Below are 20272 nucleotides of genomic sequence, written 5' to 3' on the forward strand. Positions count from 1 at the left end.
TTCCTGACACAAAGTAACAATGCGGACGCAATTGAACTGTGGTATTTACCATCTAGGCATGGTTGAAATACAGACAACATGAGCTGTGAACCTCCTTCCCGGTGGAATGACTGGAACTGATCAGCTGCCAGTCCCCCTTTGTCTAACAGGCCTGCTCATTCATGGTTGTTTACATCTTTGGGCAGGTTTAGTGACATCTCTGAACAGTCAACGGGACTGTGTCTGTGATACAATATCCACAGTCAACATCTGTCTTCAAGAGTTCTTGGAACCGGGGTGATGCAAAACTTCTTTTTTTATGTGTGTATTTATCCACAAATTTCTACTTGACACAGATCACAAAAGAAATCATACTCTACACTTTGCAGCAGTAAATTGCGTGTTTAACTCCCTGGTCCATCACACTTGCACAATTAATCAGCACTGCATACACTTTGTAAGGGCAGAAAAAAATAATGTCATCTCTGTATAGTGATGGGGATACTGAGAATCCACAGCACCCAATATAATGATTCTCCCAATATTGCTGGTCCTGTAGTGTCATTGAAAAGCCTTTGTTATGTTGTAAAATAATGTTATTAAGCCTGTGGGGAGTTAAAGATTTGAGGTGGACTATGACATGTGCAGCTGTTAGTGTATTGCCTCAAAAGCAGGTATCTGAATTCATATCCTGGTACAGCAAGTAACTTTAGATAACTACATATAACCAATGCATTGAAAATTCTACAAATGAGTAAAATAACATCACATCCATAAGGCGGGTCTATGAGATGCTCACACAACGTTCAAATATCATACTACCTTGCCACAAGATTAAAAAGGGTAAACTACCATATGATTCAAATTTCTAAATTGGACTGCATTTCTGGCATGATGAATATTACCAGCATAAGTCTGAGCATTGTATTGTATTGCATTTTAACCAAGCTCCTTGTCTACAAAAGCAGCTTATTATGCATAAGACACTGGACAAATCAGTTTGTATGTGCATAGTTGAAAGTGATTTCTGCACAAATGTGTATGAAATTACACGCAATACACTTCATACTTTTAAATATTTACCTAATGGACTTCATATATTCAAATATTGTTCAATGGAGTAAAAGCAGTGATGCTGTAAATATGAAAATAAAAATTTTCTAAGAATTTTGACCTCAGTATTTGTTTTTATGCTTTTAAAAAGTTTATTATAAAGTTTAACTCCCATGTTGCCACTTTAGCACATGGATATGATGCCAGGACTACATGTAAGTTTTTGTTTTGTCCTGTAAAATGATTATGAATATTAAACAATATAATGTCCTTACATATTACATTTATTTTAAAGAATATAAGAGTTTACATACTGCAGATACACAGTAAAGTAGGAATGCCGAAGATCTCAAATGGAGCTTTACATGCGTCTCAAGGTTCACATAAAAAATAATTATAATGGCTCTTCTTTTACAGTTGGAATGTGCTGGCAGCTGTTTTACAGTTTCCTCAAAATGTGATCCTATATTTAAGATGTGAATGAAAGTAGTCATGATGTGCATTCTTTGCTGTTTTCTCTCTACAGCAGGATTTTAGTGAGCGAAGAAGGTAGAATGTCTTGTTCAGTTTTGCATTATGATATTCTATATGCTTATTCCACTTTACATTGATTTGCAGCCATAATTCCAAGAATTTGGTTTCTATACTGTTACCAACTGGTTCATCATTCATAAAGAAAAATAGGATGTACATATTCTTACTCAGAGCATTGTGAAATTTTTGTATGACAGTAAAAAAATTAATTATTAAAAGTTGATTATTCTGTGCTCCGTTACTAAATAATTTTGTGATGTTGTTTACTGATTGTTGTAATTCTTCCTTACTTTCCCCTTTCAATAGATCTGATCCCATTACTTATCCTTCAGATACACCATATTTAAATAGATTATACTCTGATAAGTGTTCAGAAATAGTATGAAGGTTGACATTAGTGTGCCTGACGCTCACTGTTTTCTTATGATTGCTCAGGAAGAAAATGATCCAATTGTTGGACAGACCTCAAATATCATCCTTTTCAAGATTTGACAGAATAACATGTCTTGACATTTACTGTGGATGAAACATGGCACAATCAGTGACACTATTCTCAAATATTTGTATAAGTTCATTAACAATGTTGGTGTCAATGTGGAACTTTAATCTTTTATACAAACTATCTCATCATGATAATGGTGTACTTTATTAATGTATATAACTTAAAAGTTAACATATAATTTATTGCAGAAAGTGATTTTCTGTTAGTGCTGTTACTTGCATAAAATGTGGATAATGTTAGAAACAGAGCTTTACTGTAAGAACATAACATATAATAGTAGCAAGTAAAATGAGTCTCAAAAAGATCACTCCCCATTTTTATTTCTATGGGACTACACCAAATTCAAAAGCCAATTATTATTTACATAAAAAAGGTTAAAGCAGGTAAAATGGTAATTAAAAAATGTAATATAATATAAAGAACAATAGAAATAATACCCTACACTCCCAAAATATTCAAATAGCTAAATCATGCCTAATTCCTGCTAAATTTTATCATGCTCACAGTATGAAACATTTTTAAGTCTCTATGAGTATTCTATAATGAAGAGCATACTCATCTGATGCAAAATAACACCATGCAGAATACTGGGTGATCAAAAAGTCAGTACAAATTTGAAAACTGAATAAATCATGGAATAATGTAGATAGAGAGGTACAAATTGACATACATGCTTGAAATGACATGGGGTTTTATTAGAACCAAAAAAATACAAAAGTTCAAAAAATGTCAGACAGATGGCACTTCATCTGATCAGAAGAGGAATAATTAGCATAACAAAGTAAGAAAAGGCAAAGATGATGTTCTTTACAGGAAATGCTCAATATGTCCACCATCATTCCTCAACAATTGCTATAGTCGAGGAATAATGTTGTGAAAAGCATTGTAAAGCATGTCCGGAGTTATGGTGAGGCATTGGCGTCGGATGTTGTCTTTCGGCATCCCTAGAGATGTCGGTCGTTCACGATACACTTGCGACTTCAGGTAACCCCAAAGCCAATAATCGCACGGACTGAGGTAAACCCCACGTCATTCCAAGTACGTGTGTCAATTCTTACCTCTCTATCTACATTATTCCGTGGTTTATTAAGTTTTCAAATTTATACTGACTTTTTGATCACCCAGTACAACTGTAACCACACATTCTCTGATTATCAAGCACATCAAGTCAATAAACATATATGTAAATGACAACTATACCAAAACAACAATCTCTGGCCATTGTGCATACAAAGAACTTGTCCATAAGACTTCTGATGTCTGTCACACAAAGCCCATAAACCATTCTGAATTTCAGAAGTATGAACATCAAGTCACATGTAAACCTACATAAGTATGATGTGGTTGTTGTGGTTTTCAGTCCAGAGACTGGTTTGTTGCAGCTCTCCATGCTACTCTATCCTGTACGAGCTTCTTCACTTCTGTGTAGCTACTGCAACCTACTTCCTTCTGTATCTACTTAGTGTATGCATCTCTTGGTCTCACTCGACGATTTTTACCCTGCGCGCTTCCCTCCATTACAAAATTGGTGATCCCTTGATGCCTCAGAATGTGTCCTACCAACCAATCCCTTCTTCTAGTCAAGTTGTGCCACAAATTCCTCTTATCCCCAATTCTGCTCAGTACCTCCTCATTAGTTATGTGATCTACCCGTCTAATCTTCAGCATTCTTCTGTAGCACCACATTTCAAAAGCTTCTATTCTCTTCTTGTCTAAAACATTTGTCATCCATGTTTCACTCCTGTACAAATACCATCAGAACAGTCTTCGTGACAATTAAATCTATACTCGATGTTAAATTTCTCTTTTTCAGAAATGCCTTCCTTGCCATAGCCAGTCTACATTTTATATCCTCTCTTCTTCGACCATCATCAGTTATTTTGTTCCCCAAATAGCAAAACTTATCCACTACTCTAAGTGTCTCATTTCCTAATCTAATTCCCTCAGGATCATCTGAGATTCTGATTTAATTCGACTACATTCCATTATCCTCATTTTAATTTTGTTGATGTTCATCTTACATCCTGCTTTCAAGACACTGTCCATTCCATTCACTGCTCTTCCAAGCCCTTTGCTGTCTTTGATAGAATTACAATGTCATCGGCGAAACTCAAAGTTTTTATTTCTTCTCCGTGGATTTTTATTCCTACTCCAAATTTTTCTTTTGTTTCCTTTACTGCTTGCTCAATATACAGATTGAATAACATTGGAGATAGGCTACAACCGTGTTTCACTCCCTTCCCAACCACTGCTTCCCTTTCATGCCCCTCGACTCTCACAACTGCCATCTGGTTTCTGTACAAATTGTAAATAGCCTTTCACTCCCTATATTTTACTGCTCCCACCTTCAGAATTTGAAAGAGAGTATTCCAGTCAACATTGTCAAAAGTTTTCTCTAAATCTACAAATGCTAGAAACGTAGGTTTGCCTTTCCTTAAAAGATAAGCCGTAGGATCACTATTGCCTCACATGTACCAACATTTCTACAGAATCCAAACTGATCTGCCCCAAGGTCAGCATCTACCAGTTGTTTCATTCATCTGTAAAGAAGTCATGTTAATATTTTGCAGCTGTGACTTGTTAAACAGTTAGTTCGGTAATTTTCAGACCTGTCAACACCTGCTTTCTTTGGGATCGGAATTATTATATTTTTCTTGGAGTCTGATGGTATTTTGCCTGTGTCATACATCTTGATCACCAGATGGTAGAATTTTGTTATGGCTGGCTCTCCCAAGGCTATCAGTAGTTCTAGCGGAATGTTGTCTTCTCCCTGGGACTTGTTTCGACTTTCAGTGCTCTGTCAAATTCTTCATGCAGTATCATATCTGCCATTTCATTTTCATCTACATCCTCTTCAATTTCCATGATATTGCCCTCAGGTACATTGCCCTTGTATAGATCCTCTATATACCCCTACCACCTTTCTGCTTTCCCTTCTTTGCTCGGGACTGGTTTTTCATCTGAGCTCTTGATATTCATACAAGTGGTTCTCTTTTCTCCAAAGATCTCTTCAAGTTTCCTACAGGTAGTACCTATCTTACTCCTAGTGATATATGCCTCTACATCCTTGCATTTGTCCTCTAGCCATCCCTGGTTAGCCATTTTGCACTTCCTGTCAATCTCAGTTTTGAGATGTTTGTATCACTTTTCACCTGCTTCATTTACTGCATTTTTATATTTTCTCCTCTCATTAAGTAAATTTAATTTCTCTTCTGTTATCCAAGGATTTCTACTAGCTCTCATCTTTTTACCTACTATTTCATTTTTCAAAGCTACCCATTCTTCTTCTACTGTATTTCTTTCCCCTGTTGTTGTAATTCGTTACCTAATGCTCTCTCTGAAACTCTCTACAACCTCTGGTTCTTTCAATTTATTCAGGTCCCATCTCCTTAAATTGTCACCGGCCTTGCCACAGTGGTAACACCAGTTCCTGTCATATCACTGAAATTAAGTGCCATCGGGCTGGGCTATCACTTTGATGGGTGACCATCCGGTCTGCCAAGTGCTATTGGGAAGCAGGGTGCACTCAGCCCTTGTGAGGCAAACTAAGGAGCTACCTGACTGAGAAGTAGCGGCTCCAGTCTCATAAACTGACATACCGCCGGGAGAGCGGTGTGCTGACCACATGCCCCTCCATATCTGCATCCAGTGATGCCTGTGGGCTGAGGATGACACAGTGGCTGGTCAGTACCACTGGGCCTTCCAATGCCAGTTTGGCCGGAGTTAAGCTATCTCCTTAAATTACTACCTTTTTACAGTATCTTCAGTTTTAATCTACAGTTCATAATCAATAAATTGTGGTCAGAGTCCACATCTGCCCCTGGAAATGTCTTACAATTTAAAACCTGATTCCTAAATCTCTGTCTTACTATTATGTAATCTATCTGAAAACTTCCAGTGTCTCCAGGCCTCTTCCATGTATACAACATTCTTTCATGATTCTTAAACTAAGTGTTAGCTATGGTTAGGTTGCGCTCTGTGCAAAATTGTACCATGCAGCTTCCTCTTTCATTCCTTACCCCTGGTCCATATTCACCTACTACTTATCCTTCTCTTCCTTTTCCTACTATCAAATTCCAGTCCCCCACGACTATCAAAATTTTGTCTCCCTTAACTATCTGAATAATTTCTTTTATCGCATCATACATTTCTTCACTCTCTTCATCATCTGCGGAGCTAGTTGGCATATAAACTTGTACTACTGTGGTAGGCATGGGCTTCATGTCTGTCTTGGTTACAATAGTGTGTTCACTATGCTGTTCGTAGTAGCTTATCCACGCTCCTATTTTTTTATTCATTATCAAACCAACTTCTGTGTCACCCTTAATTGATTTTTTATTTACAACCCTGTATTCACCTGACCAGAAGTCTTGTTCCTCCTTCCACCGAACTTCACTAATTCCCACTATATCTAACTTTAACCTATCCATTTCCCTTTTTAAATTTTCTAACCTACCTACCCAATTAAGGGATCTGACATTCCACGCTCCGATCTGTAGAAGGCCAGTTTTCTTTCTCCTGATAACGACATTCTCTTGAGTAGTCCCCGCCCGGAGATCCGAATGGGGGACTATTTTACCTCCGGAATATTTTACCCAAGAGGACACCATCATCATTTAACCATACAGTAAAGCTGCATGCCCTTGGGAAAAATTACAACTCTAGTACGTATGTAAGTATGATATTCAATTTCCCGACAATGGTAGCAGTAAGACAAATGATATGAAATTCAAATGCTTGGCTAGTAAATTCAATAAATCCTTCCTAACAGTAGCTGAAAACATGGTTCACTAAAAGCAGTTCTGTCAAACTAACTTAAGACTAGAAATGCATACTCCACAACCAGATATAAATTTTGCCAAATAGTCTGGTAGAGACATCACAAAAATCATTAGGTCACTAAAAGCAGTAATTCTCCTGGCTATGATGGAATCTCAATCACAAAAACTAAAATATTGAGCTTTGAAATACCCTTGTAACTAGTGAATGAGTCAAGGTTTATTTCCTGAAAGACCAATGTAGGTAATAGCAACACCTATTTATAATGGTAGTTATAAGCAAGTGACTTCTAATTACTGACCCAGCTCCCTCTTTCCATTGTTCTCAAAATTTTCTAAGAGGGTAGTTTTAAGAGATTATTTTGGATTCCATAAAGGCTTCTCTACTGAGAAAGCAATGTATGATTTCATATGTAGAACTAAGCAATAAAAATTGTGCAGGCATTTACAGTGATCTTGTCAACAAATCATCTTGTGTAAAACAAAATTCTGCAAGGGAAAATAAACTGGTACAGCATTAGTTGCTTTCCCTTGCATGAATAGTGTCTTGCCAATACAAAACAGAGGGTCACATTAGCAAATGATATGATGGGAATAAGACTAGATTTAAAGGGTAAAACATTAAATATGGTGTGCCACAAGGTTCAGTGCTTGGCTCACTTGTTTTCATGGCCCACATAAAAGATTTACTTGGGACATCTGAGGATTCTTCTTGCTGATAACAAGTAAACTGACAAAGGGCCCAAACACATCCATTCCAGACACAGCCAACATAACCATAATAAGTAAACTGATAAGGGCCCAAATATATCCATTCCAGACACGGCCAAGAGAAACATGGAACAGGATTACAACTGGTTCACAGCCAACAGCTTAATCCTAAATCTTAAAATACTCATATTATGCATTTCTAAACAAATCAAAGTGACTTACAGGAACCAGAAGTAGAGATCAGTGTGCACACACTTGATGATATTCCATGTATGAAGTTCCTAAGCATAACTGGGAAGGCACAAAACTGTGGATAAGTTAATCAAAAAGTTCTATTTTGCCTGCTTTGCACTTAGAAATTGCTCTCACTGTGTTGACTTGTAGAGAGGATTGTGAAAATACCTTCACTAAATATTGCCCTATGTCACGGTCTGCCATGTCAATGTAGCTAAGGTGAAAAAAGTATATGTTCTGCAAAAGCCTGCAATAAAAATATTGTGTGAAGCTGATCACCAAACTTCTGGAAGCTTCTTTGGGAATCTAAGTGTTCTTAAATTTACAGGCCGATACACATACCAGTACTTCCTGATGGTTTTTATGGTTAATAACTAAAGTGAATTTAGTACAAACTCCAAAATCCATGACTACAATACTGGTACTAGAAGTAAAAATAATTGTCATGTAGACTATGCCATCTTCTCTGCAATTCACAATGGAGTTAAACATTCTGATGCAAAAGTCTATACAAGTGGCCCTCAGATAGGGAACATAAAATTCCAAAACATTCAAAAACAAAGTAAAATAATAACTCACTAGCCAATCCTACAATGTACCAGAATGTTCCACATAATGGATGAATGAATGTGCAAGACAGGCCATGGGCATAAAAAAAAAAAAAGAATTGTGCATTCCTTAGATTTAATGAGCCAGCTATAGGTGAAACAAATTGACTCCCAAAGATAAAAGTAAACTCTACTGTCAAAAAAGTAGCAACTTTAGGAGTACAGCACACAGTGTTCCAGCACATATGTATTCTAAATAGTGCTAAATAGTGAATGTGAACGGTGTTACCCTGGAAAGATAGCATGCACTGCAGGACAGAAGAGTATAGATAAAAGAGGTAAGATATGATGATGAACTTTGGTAACACTATGGAGAAGCTGCCATTTTGTGTGTGTCCCATGCAAAAGTTACTATTTTGCATATAGCAATGGTCCCCTGCCATGAGGAGTGTTTCAAAAACACAAAAAGAAGGAATATTTGTCCCATTGATGACGGCATCATGTGAAATGCCACACAAATAAGGATACGAATAGGGTGAGGAAGAAAATTCACTATGTCCTTTCCAAAGGAATTATCACAGCATTAGTGCTTAAATAACATAGGGAAGCCATGAAAAATCTAAACATGGAAGGCTGGATAGATATTTCATTCTGAATGCAAATTCCATGACTTAATCACAGTGCCACCTCACTCAGTGTTTTAAAAATACAAATACTTATCAAGAATAATGGTCGAAGACATGTATTTACATAAGCAACAAACACAACTGTTATTATTATTGTGAGGATTTTCTCTGTCCCTTTCCTCTTCCCCTCCCTTCCCAAAATCCTGCATTTTTCTCTTTATCGTGCATTTGCACTTAATTTTCTGGACGATTCCCACAAGTTTCCATTGATGTTATGATGATGCCAACAAGTTTCCATTGGTGCATAGTGTCCATGTTTTTACAATCTGTTTCAAGATCTATGTGTAACCTGGGATAATACCACCAATATTGCTATTAGATTCAAATCTGTTAACAATACACTTTTGGGTGGAATATATATTAGCAATAAATGGGACATTTCCTTGGTTCCTCTACATATGCTTGTACATGCAGCTGTACTCAGTGCCAAGTGATCTAATAATCAGATAAAGATATCTATACACTCGTGGTGAAAGACGTAATATGGTTTTTACTTGGAGCAAAGACGTGAACTTCTGGGAGCCACGATATAGCAACTGATGCAACAGAAACAAAGCAACCCATCTACCATCTAGAGGGGCTAGATGAAAGGGGGGGGGGGGGCAAAGCAAATATGGAAATAGACTCCTCAACGAAATATGGAACCCACTCAAAAACATGTCTCTGAGGTGGCAATGATGACCAAAGGCCACCAGAAAGAAAACTAGATGAAGAAAAAAAAAAAGGTGAATGATGGATCTGACAGTCATGACAGATGTACACAATAGTTATTATATGATGATAATGGTGAAGGCAGCTCAGGATTCTGTGGAAAAAATTATGGCTACATAATGACTTGATCAAACTATTAACCTGAGAAAGTTTCCTCACTGTCACGCATCACCCACATTTTATTCTATGAAATGTTATTGGTGGCAAAACAGAGTAGAAAATTCAACAATATTATGAAAAGGAAAGTGCTATTCATTGTATAGCAGAGATGATCATTCGCAGATAGGCACAACAAACACATTGTCACAAATAATCTTTCAGCCAATGAAGCCTTTGTCTAAAATAGACGACACATACAGACACGCAGTCATGCAAATGCAACTCTCACACACACATATGACTGCAGTCTCTGCCAGCTGAAGCCACACACTGGCTTTAGCTGCCAGAGACTGCAGTCATGTGTACGTGAGTTGCATTTGCGTCAGTGTGTGTGTGTGTGTGTGTGTGTGTGTGTGTGTGTGAGAGAGAGAGAGAGAGAGAGAGAGAGAGAGAGAGAGAGAGAGAGAGAGAGAGAGAGAGAGAGAGAGCGCATGCGCATGTGTACATGTTGTCTATTTTTGATAAAAGCCTCATTGGCCGAAAGCGTAATCATGACAGTCTTTTTGTTGTGCCTACCTGTGACTCAACATCTCTACTATATGGTGAGTGGCAACTTTCCTTTTCATAATACTGTTATGTTCCATACTGGATTTTCCAGAGAAGAAAATTCCATGCATATGATCTTTAATGTTATTAATCTTAAAAAATCAGTACATGACTAGTTTTGATAACAATATATACATATATACCAAACATATTGGTTACCTAATATTTTCTATCTCTCTTACACATATTAGATATGCTTTGCACCTCTCCAGGTAATCAATTTTTTCGATATATTCCTTCAACTCCTTATTTACTGGTTCACTTTTTGATAACTGAACTGAAACAGTTTTTTTCCAACTTTTGTATTCTGATGTAAGTTCACCGATCTCTCTAGATGCCCCCTCTGCTTCTTTCACAGCAGCACTGACTTTGGTTGGAACTTCACTGCTTGCAAGAGAAAGCTGAAGGCACAGAAAGTAAATTATGTTTAAATACATCTGTATGAAAACTATACAATTTTTCAGCTATAATGACACACATATTATAGTCAAAAACATCGGTCATTATTTTCAAGCCTTATAAGAAATGCAGTCTATAATTTTGCCACATGTTTTAACTTTGTTTTACATTGGAAATGAAATAACAGTGGGACTGGTCACATTGCGTAGCAAATTAGGTACACTGAATGAAAATTTGACCACTTTATGTATGTTTTTAGAATAACCATTTGTTCAACTGTTTTTATAAGGATAAATGTATACCTGATTGCATGGAACATATGCCTTACCATCTCACAAAACAACTCTTCAATGTATGTGGTCTCCTTTAGAAGTAAAGTAATAGTGGTTGTAATTTCCTCATTAAACGACAATGATTATTCAAATCATACAAGCAGACAGAATGACCATCCTCTACATAAATTTGCTACTCAACATAGTCTTCAGGGAAACTAATCCACTTGCACCACTATTGAACCCAGCTCTCAAACTCTGTTACATTGAAAATAAATCCATAAATACATAAACAAATGAAAATAAAAACAGTCTATCATTGAATGAAAAAAGTAGAATCAGATTCAGGCAGTATGATAAATAGGGGACCCCGGATTTTGGATTTGCAGGTCTAAAGAGACCAAACTGCAACGTTTCAGCAGTTTTAAAGTGGTGGGAAAAGTACAATTATTAAAGTAGATATATTTATAAATTACAATGAAATGAACACCCTTAGCTGCTTACAGGCGTTGAAAATGTGTGCTCTGACCGGGACTCGAACCTGGGATCTCCTGCTTACATGGCAGACGCTCTATCCATCTGAGCCACCGAGGACACAGAGGATAGCGTGACTGCAGGGATTTATCTCTGGCACGCCTCCCGTGAAACCCAGATTTTCATCTGTCCCCGTTGATGTATGTCAACGCATGTAAGCAGCTAAGGGTGTTCATTTAACTGCAATTTCATTCTAATGAGCTGCATTGGTCACAGATGGTGACCATCTTAGTATATAATATACAGATGTATTTATCTTGCAGCAGAAGAAAAAAGAAAGAGGGAGAGGGGAAGATGGAAATGGACCCATATGCAGCCTCTCTCTAGTGGGATGCCCATATTCCACATCAGACCAACAGTTACCTCAGTAACCATAAATCACTTGCAGTATGCTCATAACAACTGAATGGACATAAAAGGCGAAAAGCATACAATTATTAAACTCTATGGGAACTATGAAAACACAAAATGTTTGGGAAAAGACAAGTGGCTGTAAAGCTGGTTAAGAGGTTGGGGACAACTGTAGGTCATCTGTGGCTGAACACACAACAGGGGACATGGAGGTGGGCATCCCTTCCACCCCTGCCCAGCTGTTGATAAGATAGCAGTAACAACTTCAAATAAGGGTATACAAACCTCTCTCTCTCAAACAAAATGTGAGATCAGATCTGCTGTTTGGGCATCATTAACCAATACCAGCCAGTGTCCACCACAAGGCAGTGAAATTGAGGCACTCTAACAAGATATGGGCCACTGACAGAGATGGGTCCTTTCAGTTGTTGCTGTAGCTGTGACTCAGCCAGGTGTGGCCAACAGAAAGTCAACAAAGGGTGGCAAATGGTCTTCCATAGGTTGTAGACAACTTTATTGTCTGTAGTTTATTGAAACAAGCCTCAGCATGCCATTCCTTGTTCCAGGCCTCCAAAATTGTAAAACAAAGTGTCACCTATACATCTAGTACTGATATCCTCATCTCCAACGTTTCCCTCTTGGCAGTCTCCTTAGTTAAACAAAACCTGGATACAACTATGCATCTGGAGGAACACCCAGGGACATGGAGATCAGAAGAAAGGTCATGGAGACTTGAAAACAACAGCTACAGAGAACAGCACTGGTCTATGGTTCACTCAAAGAATCACTACATGATAAGAAATTCTTATATGCAGAGGATTTAGATGGTCAATTATGCCATAAAAATACTGCAACTGCTTGGTAATGAGTGTTGTTACTGACACTCAGCATGTGCGAAGACTGAGCCGGTTTGATCTGATCCGGTTTGATCATCTACTTTGGGACATGAAAAGCCTCATTTATACAGTGTGGCAAAAATGTGTGAATGCAGTACGTCATGAGCCTTTTTAAATAAAAAGGGCAGCAAGAATGTACTGATGTCAGGCAGAAGCTATCAGTATAGATGACACTAGACAAATTAAATGGTATGTTGTAGACTGGTCCCATCAAAAGCCACAATGGGAGTTAGGCAAAAGAGTCCTCACTTTGAAAGACCAGTAAAAACAACTATTCACGATTACTCAAGTAACTGATGAAGTGCCTGTATGCTTGCTGAAGGACCATATAGACAATATCAAAGACCCTTTAGTGCACATCATAAATAAATAATTCACCACAGGTTTATTCCCAGAGAAACTAAGACATGCGAAGATCCTGCCTCTATATAAGAAAGGCGACCCCGAATATACAAAAAATTATAGGTGTATCTCTTTTTGTCATCATTTTTAAAATTAATAGAAAACATAATGAGAATTAGACTCATGAGATACCTAACAAAGTACAATCTTCTGTATAAATAGCAGTTTGGTTTCAGGGCTTGTAAAAACACACAGTCAGCTATAGCTCAATTTACAAATATTGTTCTGGTAGCACTAGACAAAGCAGGTCACATAACAGGCATCTTCCTTCACTTTAACAAAGCCTTTGATACAGTGGACCACACAATTCCATTAAATAAGATGGATGCTCCAAGGTATAAGGGGGGTTGCAAATAATTCAGTTCATTCATAACTGACAACCAGTGTGCAATGGGTACAGGCCTCTCAACGAACTCCATTAATATCACAAAACTCCTTTCTCACCTAGAGTACATTAATATTGGAGTCCCACAAGTAAGTGTGCTTGGCCCAATACTATTCTTGATGTACATCAAGATTTTCCCTAGAGCGTTGAGCACAGTGAAACAGTACTGCTTGCTGATGACAGTAACATTCCAATCAGTGATGCATCACCAAGAGTACTAAATGACAAAGCTGAAGAAACACATGTGCAGATGAGTAGACAACAACAAATTAACCATATATGTAAAAAAACAAAGCCAACAGCATTGGTTTCCACAGAAAAAAAGAAAAAAATAGTCCTTTATTAGTGAAAGATGAGCATACAGAATGTATACTGAAAACAAAACTTCTAGGGATGCATGATTACACACAACTATATTGGACTGAATGTATTACTGCCCGTGGCAAGAGAATAGCTTCAGCACACTTTGCACTTAGAATAATAAGTCCTGTGTTTAGCAGGTCAATCACCAGAACAACTGCTTCTAGGGCACAAATACACTGTATAACAAGCAATTTTTAAGCTAGAAAAAGGGCTGTGTGTCTACAACAAAAAGTAGAAAAAGAACTCCCTGCACTGAGTTGTTTAAATCTATGCGAATCTTGACTGTCCTATATGAATACATTTTGTAAACAGTGATCCACATGAAGAAAGACATTCTTTGGTACCCAATGAACAGCTCTCTACACAAACTGTATCCACCCACAACCTACATCTCATCTCAGTAGGAAAAACAAAACAAAAACCCAAAACAGTGTGTTTTATAATGCAACTAAACTGTACAATAAACTTCCACAAGAGATCAAAGACAAAAGTGAAATACATTCCTTCAGGAATACCCTAAAAATTATCTGTTAAAAAAAGTGTTTTTATTCTTTAAAAGATTACATATAATAATATGTAAATTATGTTGACAATTATGCTAATGATTAATTACTGCAATTAAGAGGCATTTTACATGTTCAATAGAATAAGAAAATGTTATGTACAACACGTAAAACAGTAACACAAAAATGTATGTATTTATTTGTGTGTTAAATTGTAAATGTTTATTTATCTTTGAGTCTGTATTGTATACATTTATGTGTTAATAGCATCAACACAATTTGTAATGTCTGTGGATGAATGTATTAATAAGTAAAACTCACACGGTTTTGTCTGCCTTACATGGATTTTTGTTTTCACAATATGTGCCTGTTGTGCTATCCCAACACTGAGCTGGGTATTTACCCTCACACCAGATACAGTTAAATACTGTAAGAATGTGGCATGGGGAGGCCATGGATAAATGCTGTAGCAATTTCCTGTGGACTAGATTGGTTCGCAGTGCCATGCTGCAGTACACAGCTGCCACTAATGAGTTCCCACTCACTGAAAGGAGCATTATATAGTTCCAGACCATTTGTGGTGAAGGACAGGTTGTAATTCTCCCATGCTGATTGTACAGTCAGAAGATGGGAGCATAACTGTCCAACACAGATTCTAGAATGAAGTGCACCATAAAAGGTAATGAGGTTAGACATTTACAGGCAAAGTTGGAACACCCACCTGCAATCTTTAACAACTGCAGTTATTTCCTGTGTTTGACAGCAAGTCCCAAGAAAAGAGAAGTCACAATTTTGTTGCATCGCAGTCATGTCAGGCAGGATGTCAACTTCGTTGTTCGGCAGGAATAAATGTTGAGAGTGGCATTGACAATGATTCCGTCACCTCTCTTGAGAACCCATCAGGGTTGATACTCTGTTGGGTATTACAGTGGGAGTGACTCAACAAAGAGAAAGTGATCACGACCACAGAGATCAACATCTCCCCTACATTGGACTGAAGGGGCTACAAACTAGAGATCAATTGTTGAATATGTTCCCTGCACTACATGATTAAAGTGTGTGGGGATCACCATGATTCAGTAAACATAGATAAAAAAAACTGAGATCACTTCTCAAGTTGCCTTGTCTGGATGTCTTAATATGGGCCAACTTAGGAGTTATGACTACTGAAATTATCCCGTATGAGTAGCTGCCAGACCAAGGTAACTGTCTCATGGTATTTTGTCTCCCAATCTGGAGGAAAATAGATGTTGCAGAGGCTAAACTCCAAAATCAACCACCGTTCACTGAAGACATCACCAAGTAACAACAAACAGACTCTCTGGGGTAAATATGATTTTTAAAACAACCATTAAGGAAACTGGATGGCTAAATGCTAAACTTGGAGACGAGGCTCTTGAAATGCTGGCTAAGTTTTGTTAAATCAGAAACAGAATAGATAAAGGAGTAAGATGCAAGAAAGACACAGTATCAAGATTTGCACAAGACAAATAAACTGCTGCTAACATCCAAAAATATAACCTTGAGACCATAATGAAAAGCTGCATTTGGAGTCAGTCTGGGACCTTTGATTACTACATACCCCAAGAGATATTCCTTTTGCCTGTAGGTATGCTGTGGGTCTTCCTCAATTCTTCATATTGTTGTGTTTAGTTTGTAAAATGGATCATGTTGTTGTTTTGGTCCTCAAACCTAAGGTTAATTTGAAGCAGTTCTCCATTCCTTTACATGAAATAAGGGAAAGACAATCACTCAATCACAGCAAATCATTGCTTGGAGCACAGTAATACATACCAGAAAACATGGAAGAATATGTTTGGGTGTCTGTGTTCTTGTGTGGGTGAATGTGTGTACCACTGTTGCAAAAATAGCAGTGTTCGAAAGCTAGTGTGAATGCTGTAGTGTGTTGCTATGCGCCACACATCGATCCACTACAGGTGTATGGTTGCCTGCCCCTTATCTTACGCATTGCTCCATCCAGGAATTTCCAGTGATTTAGCTTGCTAACTACTATCTTCAATTCAGAGCAGTTGCTGCACTGCAAATTATCAGTGATCCACCTTACACGCTCATACCTACACCTGTCCCTGCAATTCTTTCCTTTTATTATCCTAAAATTTTCAGCAAGTGCCAAACCATTCTGCCTCTGACTCATTACATTCTTAATTACAAATTTTTTTCTTGTTCATTTGTTGAGTGAAATTTTTATTCATATTTAGTCAATAAATCTGATCTCCAACAGTCTCCTGTAACAAGACCTTCAATTAATTATTTTCTGTCTCATTATCCACATTTAAAAACTCACACACTGCTATTCTCCAAAGCCAGTTTTTCACCATTGTCTCAAGATTATATTTCTGGATATTAACAGCAGTTTATTTTTCCTTGTGTAATCCTTGCTATTGCTTCTTTCTTGCGTCTTACTTTTTTATCTATTCTATTTCTGAACTAACTAAACTTTGCCAGTTCTTCATGAGCCTCATCTCCAAGTTTAGAATTTAGCCATTCATATGTTTCATCTGCTGTACTCAACTTTGCCATTGTTTTTTTTTAGTTTGTTTATGTGCTTGTTAAAGTCATAATCATCAAGCACCTGACTCAGTTCTTGTTCACTTTCACTGACCCCTACTACATCACCAGTGAACCGCATCACACTGCTTTTCTGTTTGTTGCTCATAGTCTCTTCTACATCAAAATTAAATATCTGCAGTGAAAATGAGGAACCCTACCTTAAACCCATGGTGATTTTGGACACTTTTTTTTATTATTCCATCAAGGCTGAATACTCCAATGTATACTGCATACGGACAATGGATTGGCCTACTCCAAATCCACTTTCAATTTCTTTGCCTTCCCTTCCTTGAATAATGCACACTTGTTTGTTTTTCCACTAATGGAACTTCTCCAGTTTCAGAAATTTTATTCTCAAGCTTCTGTAATTTTCCCTCTGCTGATCATCTGATGTTCATAAGAGTTCCACTGGTTTTGCAACAATATTCGGCCATTTGTTGCTTCTGGGTTTGAGCAGAGCGGTTTGAAACTGAACTCCCCTATCACCCTGCATTACACTCTCATTTTCAAGTGGTGAAATTTAATCTGAGCAATTATAAAGCTTTGATATGCATTGTTTCAAAATATCATTTTATTTTCTACTTCCACTACCCAATGATGTTTTTCAATTCAAGAACATATGCTCCCTACCCAAAATGATTGATTATTAGTCTATGTGCAACACCTATGTTATCTTGTTCCAATTTGTTTCCTGCCTTATGACATACACCCATTCTTCTCTAGCTCTTCTACACTTCCAATTTATTAAAGTGAAGTATATTGTTTAATTGTCAACATTTTTTTCATTTTCATTGTTTATTAATTTCAATATCTCATCTGTTATCCATGACTGCCAGTTTTCTGTCATGATCGAACCGAAATCTTTTACTGCTGCACGAACTACTTTTCCGCACCAGTAACAGATTCAGTCAACATCACTGCTTTTGCCATATGGAATTCCAGAGCAGTCTGTGATTCTGGTTTCCACATCATATCTATTAACCATTTCATAATGATTGACCTCTGACTTTCAGCTAATCTTCTGGTCAAATCGCATGACGAATATCGATGTGTATTCCTTTCTGGAATCGTGGAAACGTCTACTTTTATTTGGTGTATGAATATTACATTTTAGTTGAAAAAGGGCGGCATACGCGGTAATATTTAAGAGAGAGGGTGTTTTTGGACCATTTTTGGCGAGTGTCAAATTTGAGGAGTCAAAGAAGTGAGATTAGGAGAAAAATTTCCTTTCCACCGTAGAAAGATACAACCACACTCAACTTACGGACGAACTGCAGTTGCTTTCCAATTAGTCTCGTGTCCTAATAACGGCGGGCGTACATTGCTAGAATGGTGATACATAATAACAAGACGAAAAGTGTAAATGCAAGCTCTGTTGTTGCCTTTCACAACTATTATGTTTTTATGCACGTAAATCTATATAAAACGCTAATATCGCATCTTTAATTTATTTGCTTTTGTCCTATGCGCCGAGCGCTCGCGTGTTCATGTTGCCGGACCTCTGAACATTATTTCCACTTCATTGTTGCAGTGTTTACTTCTCGGCTTCAAGTCAGTTAAGAAACAATAGTGCTCCCTTTCGTTGTTGTATATTTGTGTGAGACAGTGCTCGAATCATAATTTGTTGCTTTGTACTTGTGTGAAACCTTGCATCATTTACGCAGTTGTGAAAAGTCTATGGTGATCAGGGCGCCTGCTTAAAGGCTGAAAAAGAACAGGGCGCGAGCAGTTCCGTACCACAGCCAGTAAAGAGAACATCTGAATGTCTCTGTATTACTGTAAGTACAGTTAAGCGAATTTCCAGAGAATATAGAGAAACTTCATGTCTTGTATCACCAAATAAGAGTTCTGGCAGGCCACAGACGTTTGTATTGGACGAGTTCACGCAGGGGTCATAAGAAGAAAAATCCACTTCTCTGTGGAAAAGCAATTTGCAACAGTGGCAGCCGTTTTAAGTAGCAGGAAAGAGAAACGAGTTCTTGCGGGAAATTAGACACTGACGCAGCACTGTGTGGACTATTAGTTACACTGATGAGAATTGGCGTGGTGCTCCGCTCTGGAAAGTGTTCCCCAAAGTGTCTGGAGGGATTCAGTAAGTCATGTAGGCCTACACAAACTTGAAAACAGTTATGCTCAAAGAGCCCACTGTTTTGACACAGCAATAGAACCGTTACTGATCTAAGTAGACCACTGCAATAGACAGCAAGAAAACAAGGGTAGGTTTTATTTCAGTCATCATTATTTACTGCAAAATTTATTCGAGCTAATCGATTTTTCCATTTTCTGTTTAAATATGCTACAGTATAGAAATGATCATTTTTTTGTGAGCTGCTTGCACATCGATCACTGTACTGGAATGCGATTACGAAGTTGCTGTTCTTTGCCGATGAACAGGCGCTGATGGCGCATTACAACAGTGGCGTCGAGCTGGTATGACAACCACGCTCTACTACAGCCTCGCTTGTGTTACAGCTACTACACAATTGCTTTAGAAACTCTTTGCTGACAAACACGAAGAGTATTCAATAGTATAGATATATGATGTAACCACCAAAAGTTCAAGCTTAATAGCAGTGCCTTCTTCGCAGTAGCTACAACGGTCAGCTCAGTCGCAGCGTGTTGCGTTTGACGTTATAGCGATGAAATGAGTGATCAGAAAATAGAGCAATGCAAATGAAGTGGTCCGATAAAAATTGAGTTGGTTGCTTGAACATTCTTAAATATTTTAATTTTTGTAAATGTGATTACCCTATAATTGAGAAGTTCAAAACAATTTTTTTTTAATTTGCCTTTCACCGTTACTGAATGGCGGCAATTTTCGTTTGTAAGCGCGCAAAGATGTTTCAGTTTAGAGACGTTAGCAAAAATATGAATATCTCTTCACTGGGTTAAGTTACATCATCTTAGTAGACATGATTGTTTTTAGAAAAGTGCCCTCTACAACATTGTCTATTACACAAAATACCCTAAATTCAAAAATAACCAGGCAAAATGGCCTCCAAAGTTCGGTATCCAATTTTTAAAAATCCCCTTTTTAGGCCCAAAAATAACAAACAGGAGTGATTTATGAGAGTCAATTTTTTCCTTTAGTTAGATATCATACACTACCAACCACACTTAGAGTAGGAACACTTACAAATGATTCCTTAATTTTT

General features: G+C 37.6%; 1 protein-coding gene across 1 annotated transcript in view; it reads right to left on the reverse strand.

The window, feature by feature from the left end:
- Positions 1-20272, reverse strand: part of LOC126457659 (RAD50-interacting protein 1) — a 121347-nt gene that overhangs the window by 71722 nt on the left and 29353 nt on the right. Inside the window, exon 2 of the mRNA XM_050094151.1 lies at positions 10601-10842. Within this exon, the coding sequence (XP_049950108.1) occupies positions 10601-10842 (242 nt within the window). The remainder of the gene's footprint in view (positions 1-10600; positions 10843-20272) is intronic.

The sequence above is a fragment of the Schistocerca serialis genome, chromosome 2 (genome assembly GCF_023864345.2).
Source record: "Schistocerca serialis cubense isolate TAMUIC-IGC-003099 chromosome 2, iqSchSeri2.2, whole genome shotgun sequence".
NCBI classification, from domain to species: Eukaryota; Metazoa; Arthropoda; class Insecta; order Orthoptera; family Acrididae; genus Schistocerca; species Schistocerca serialis.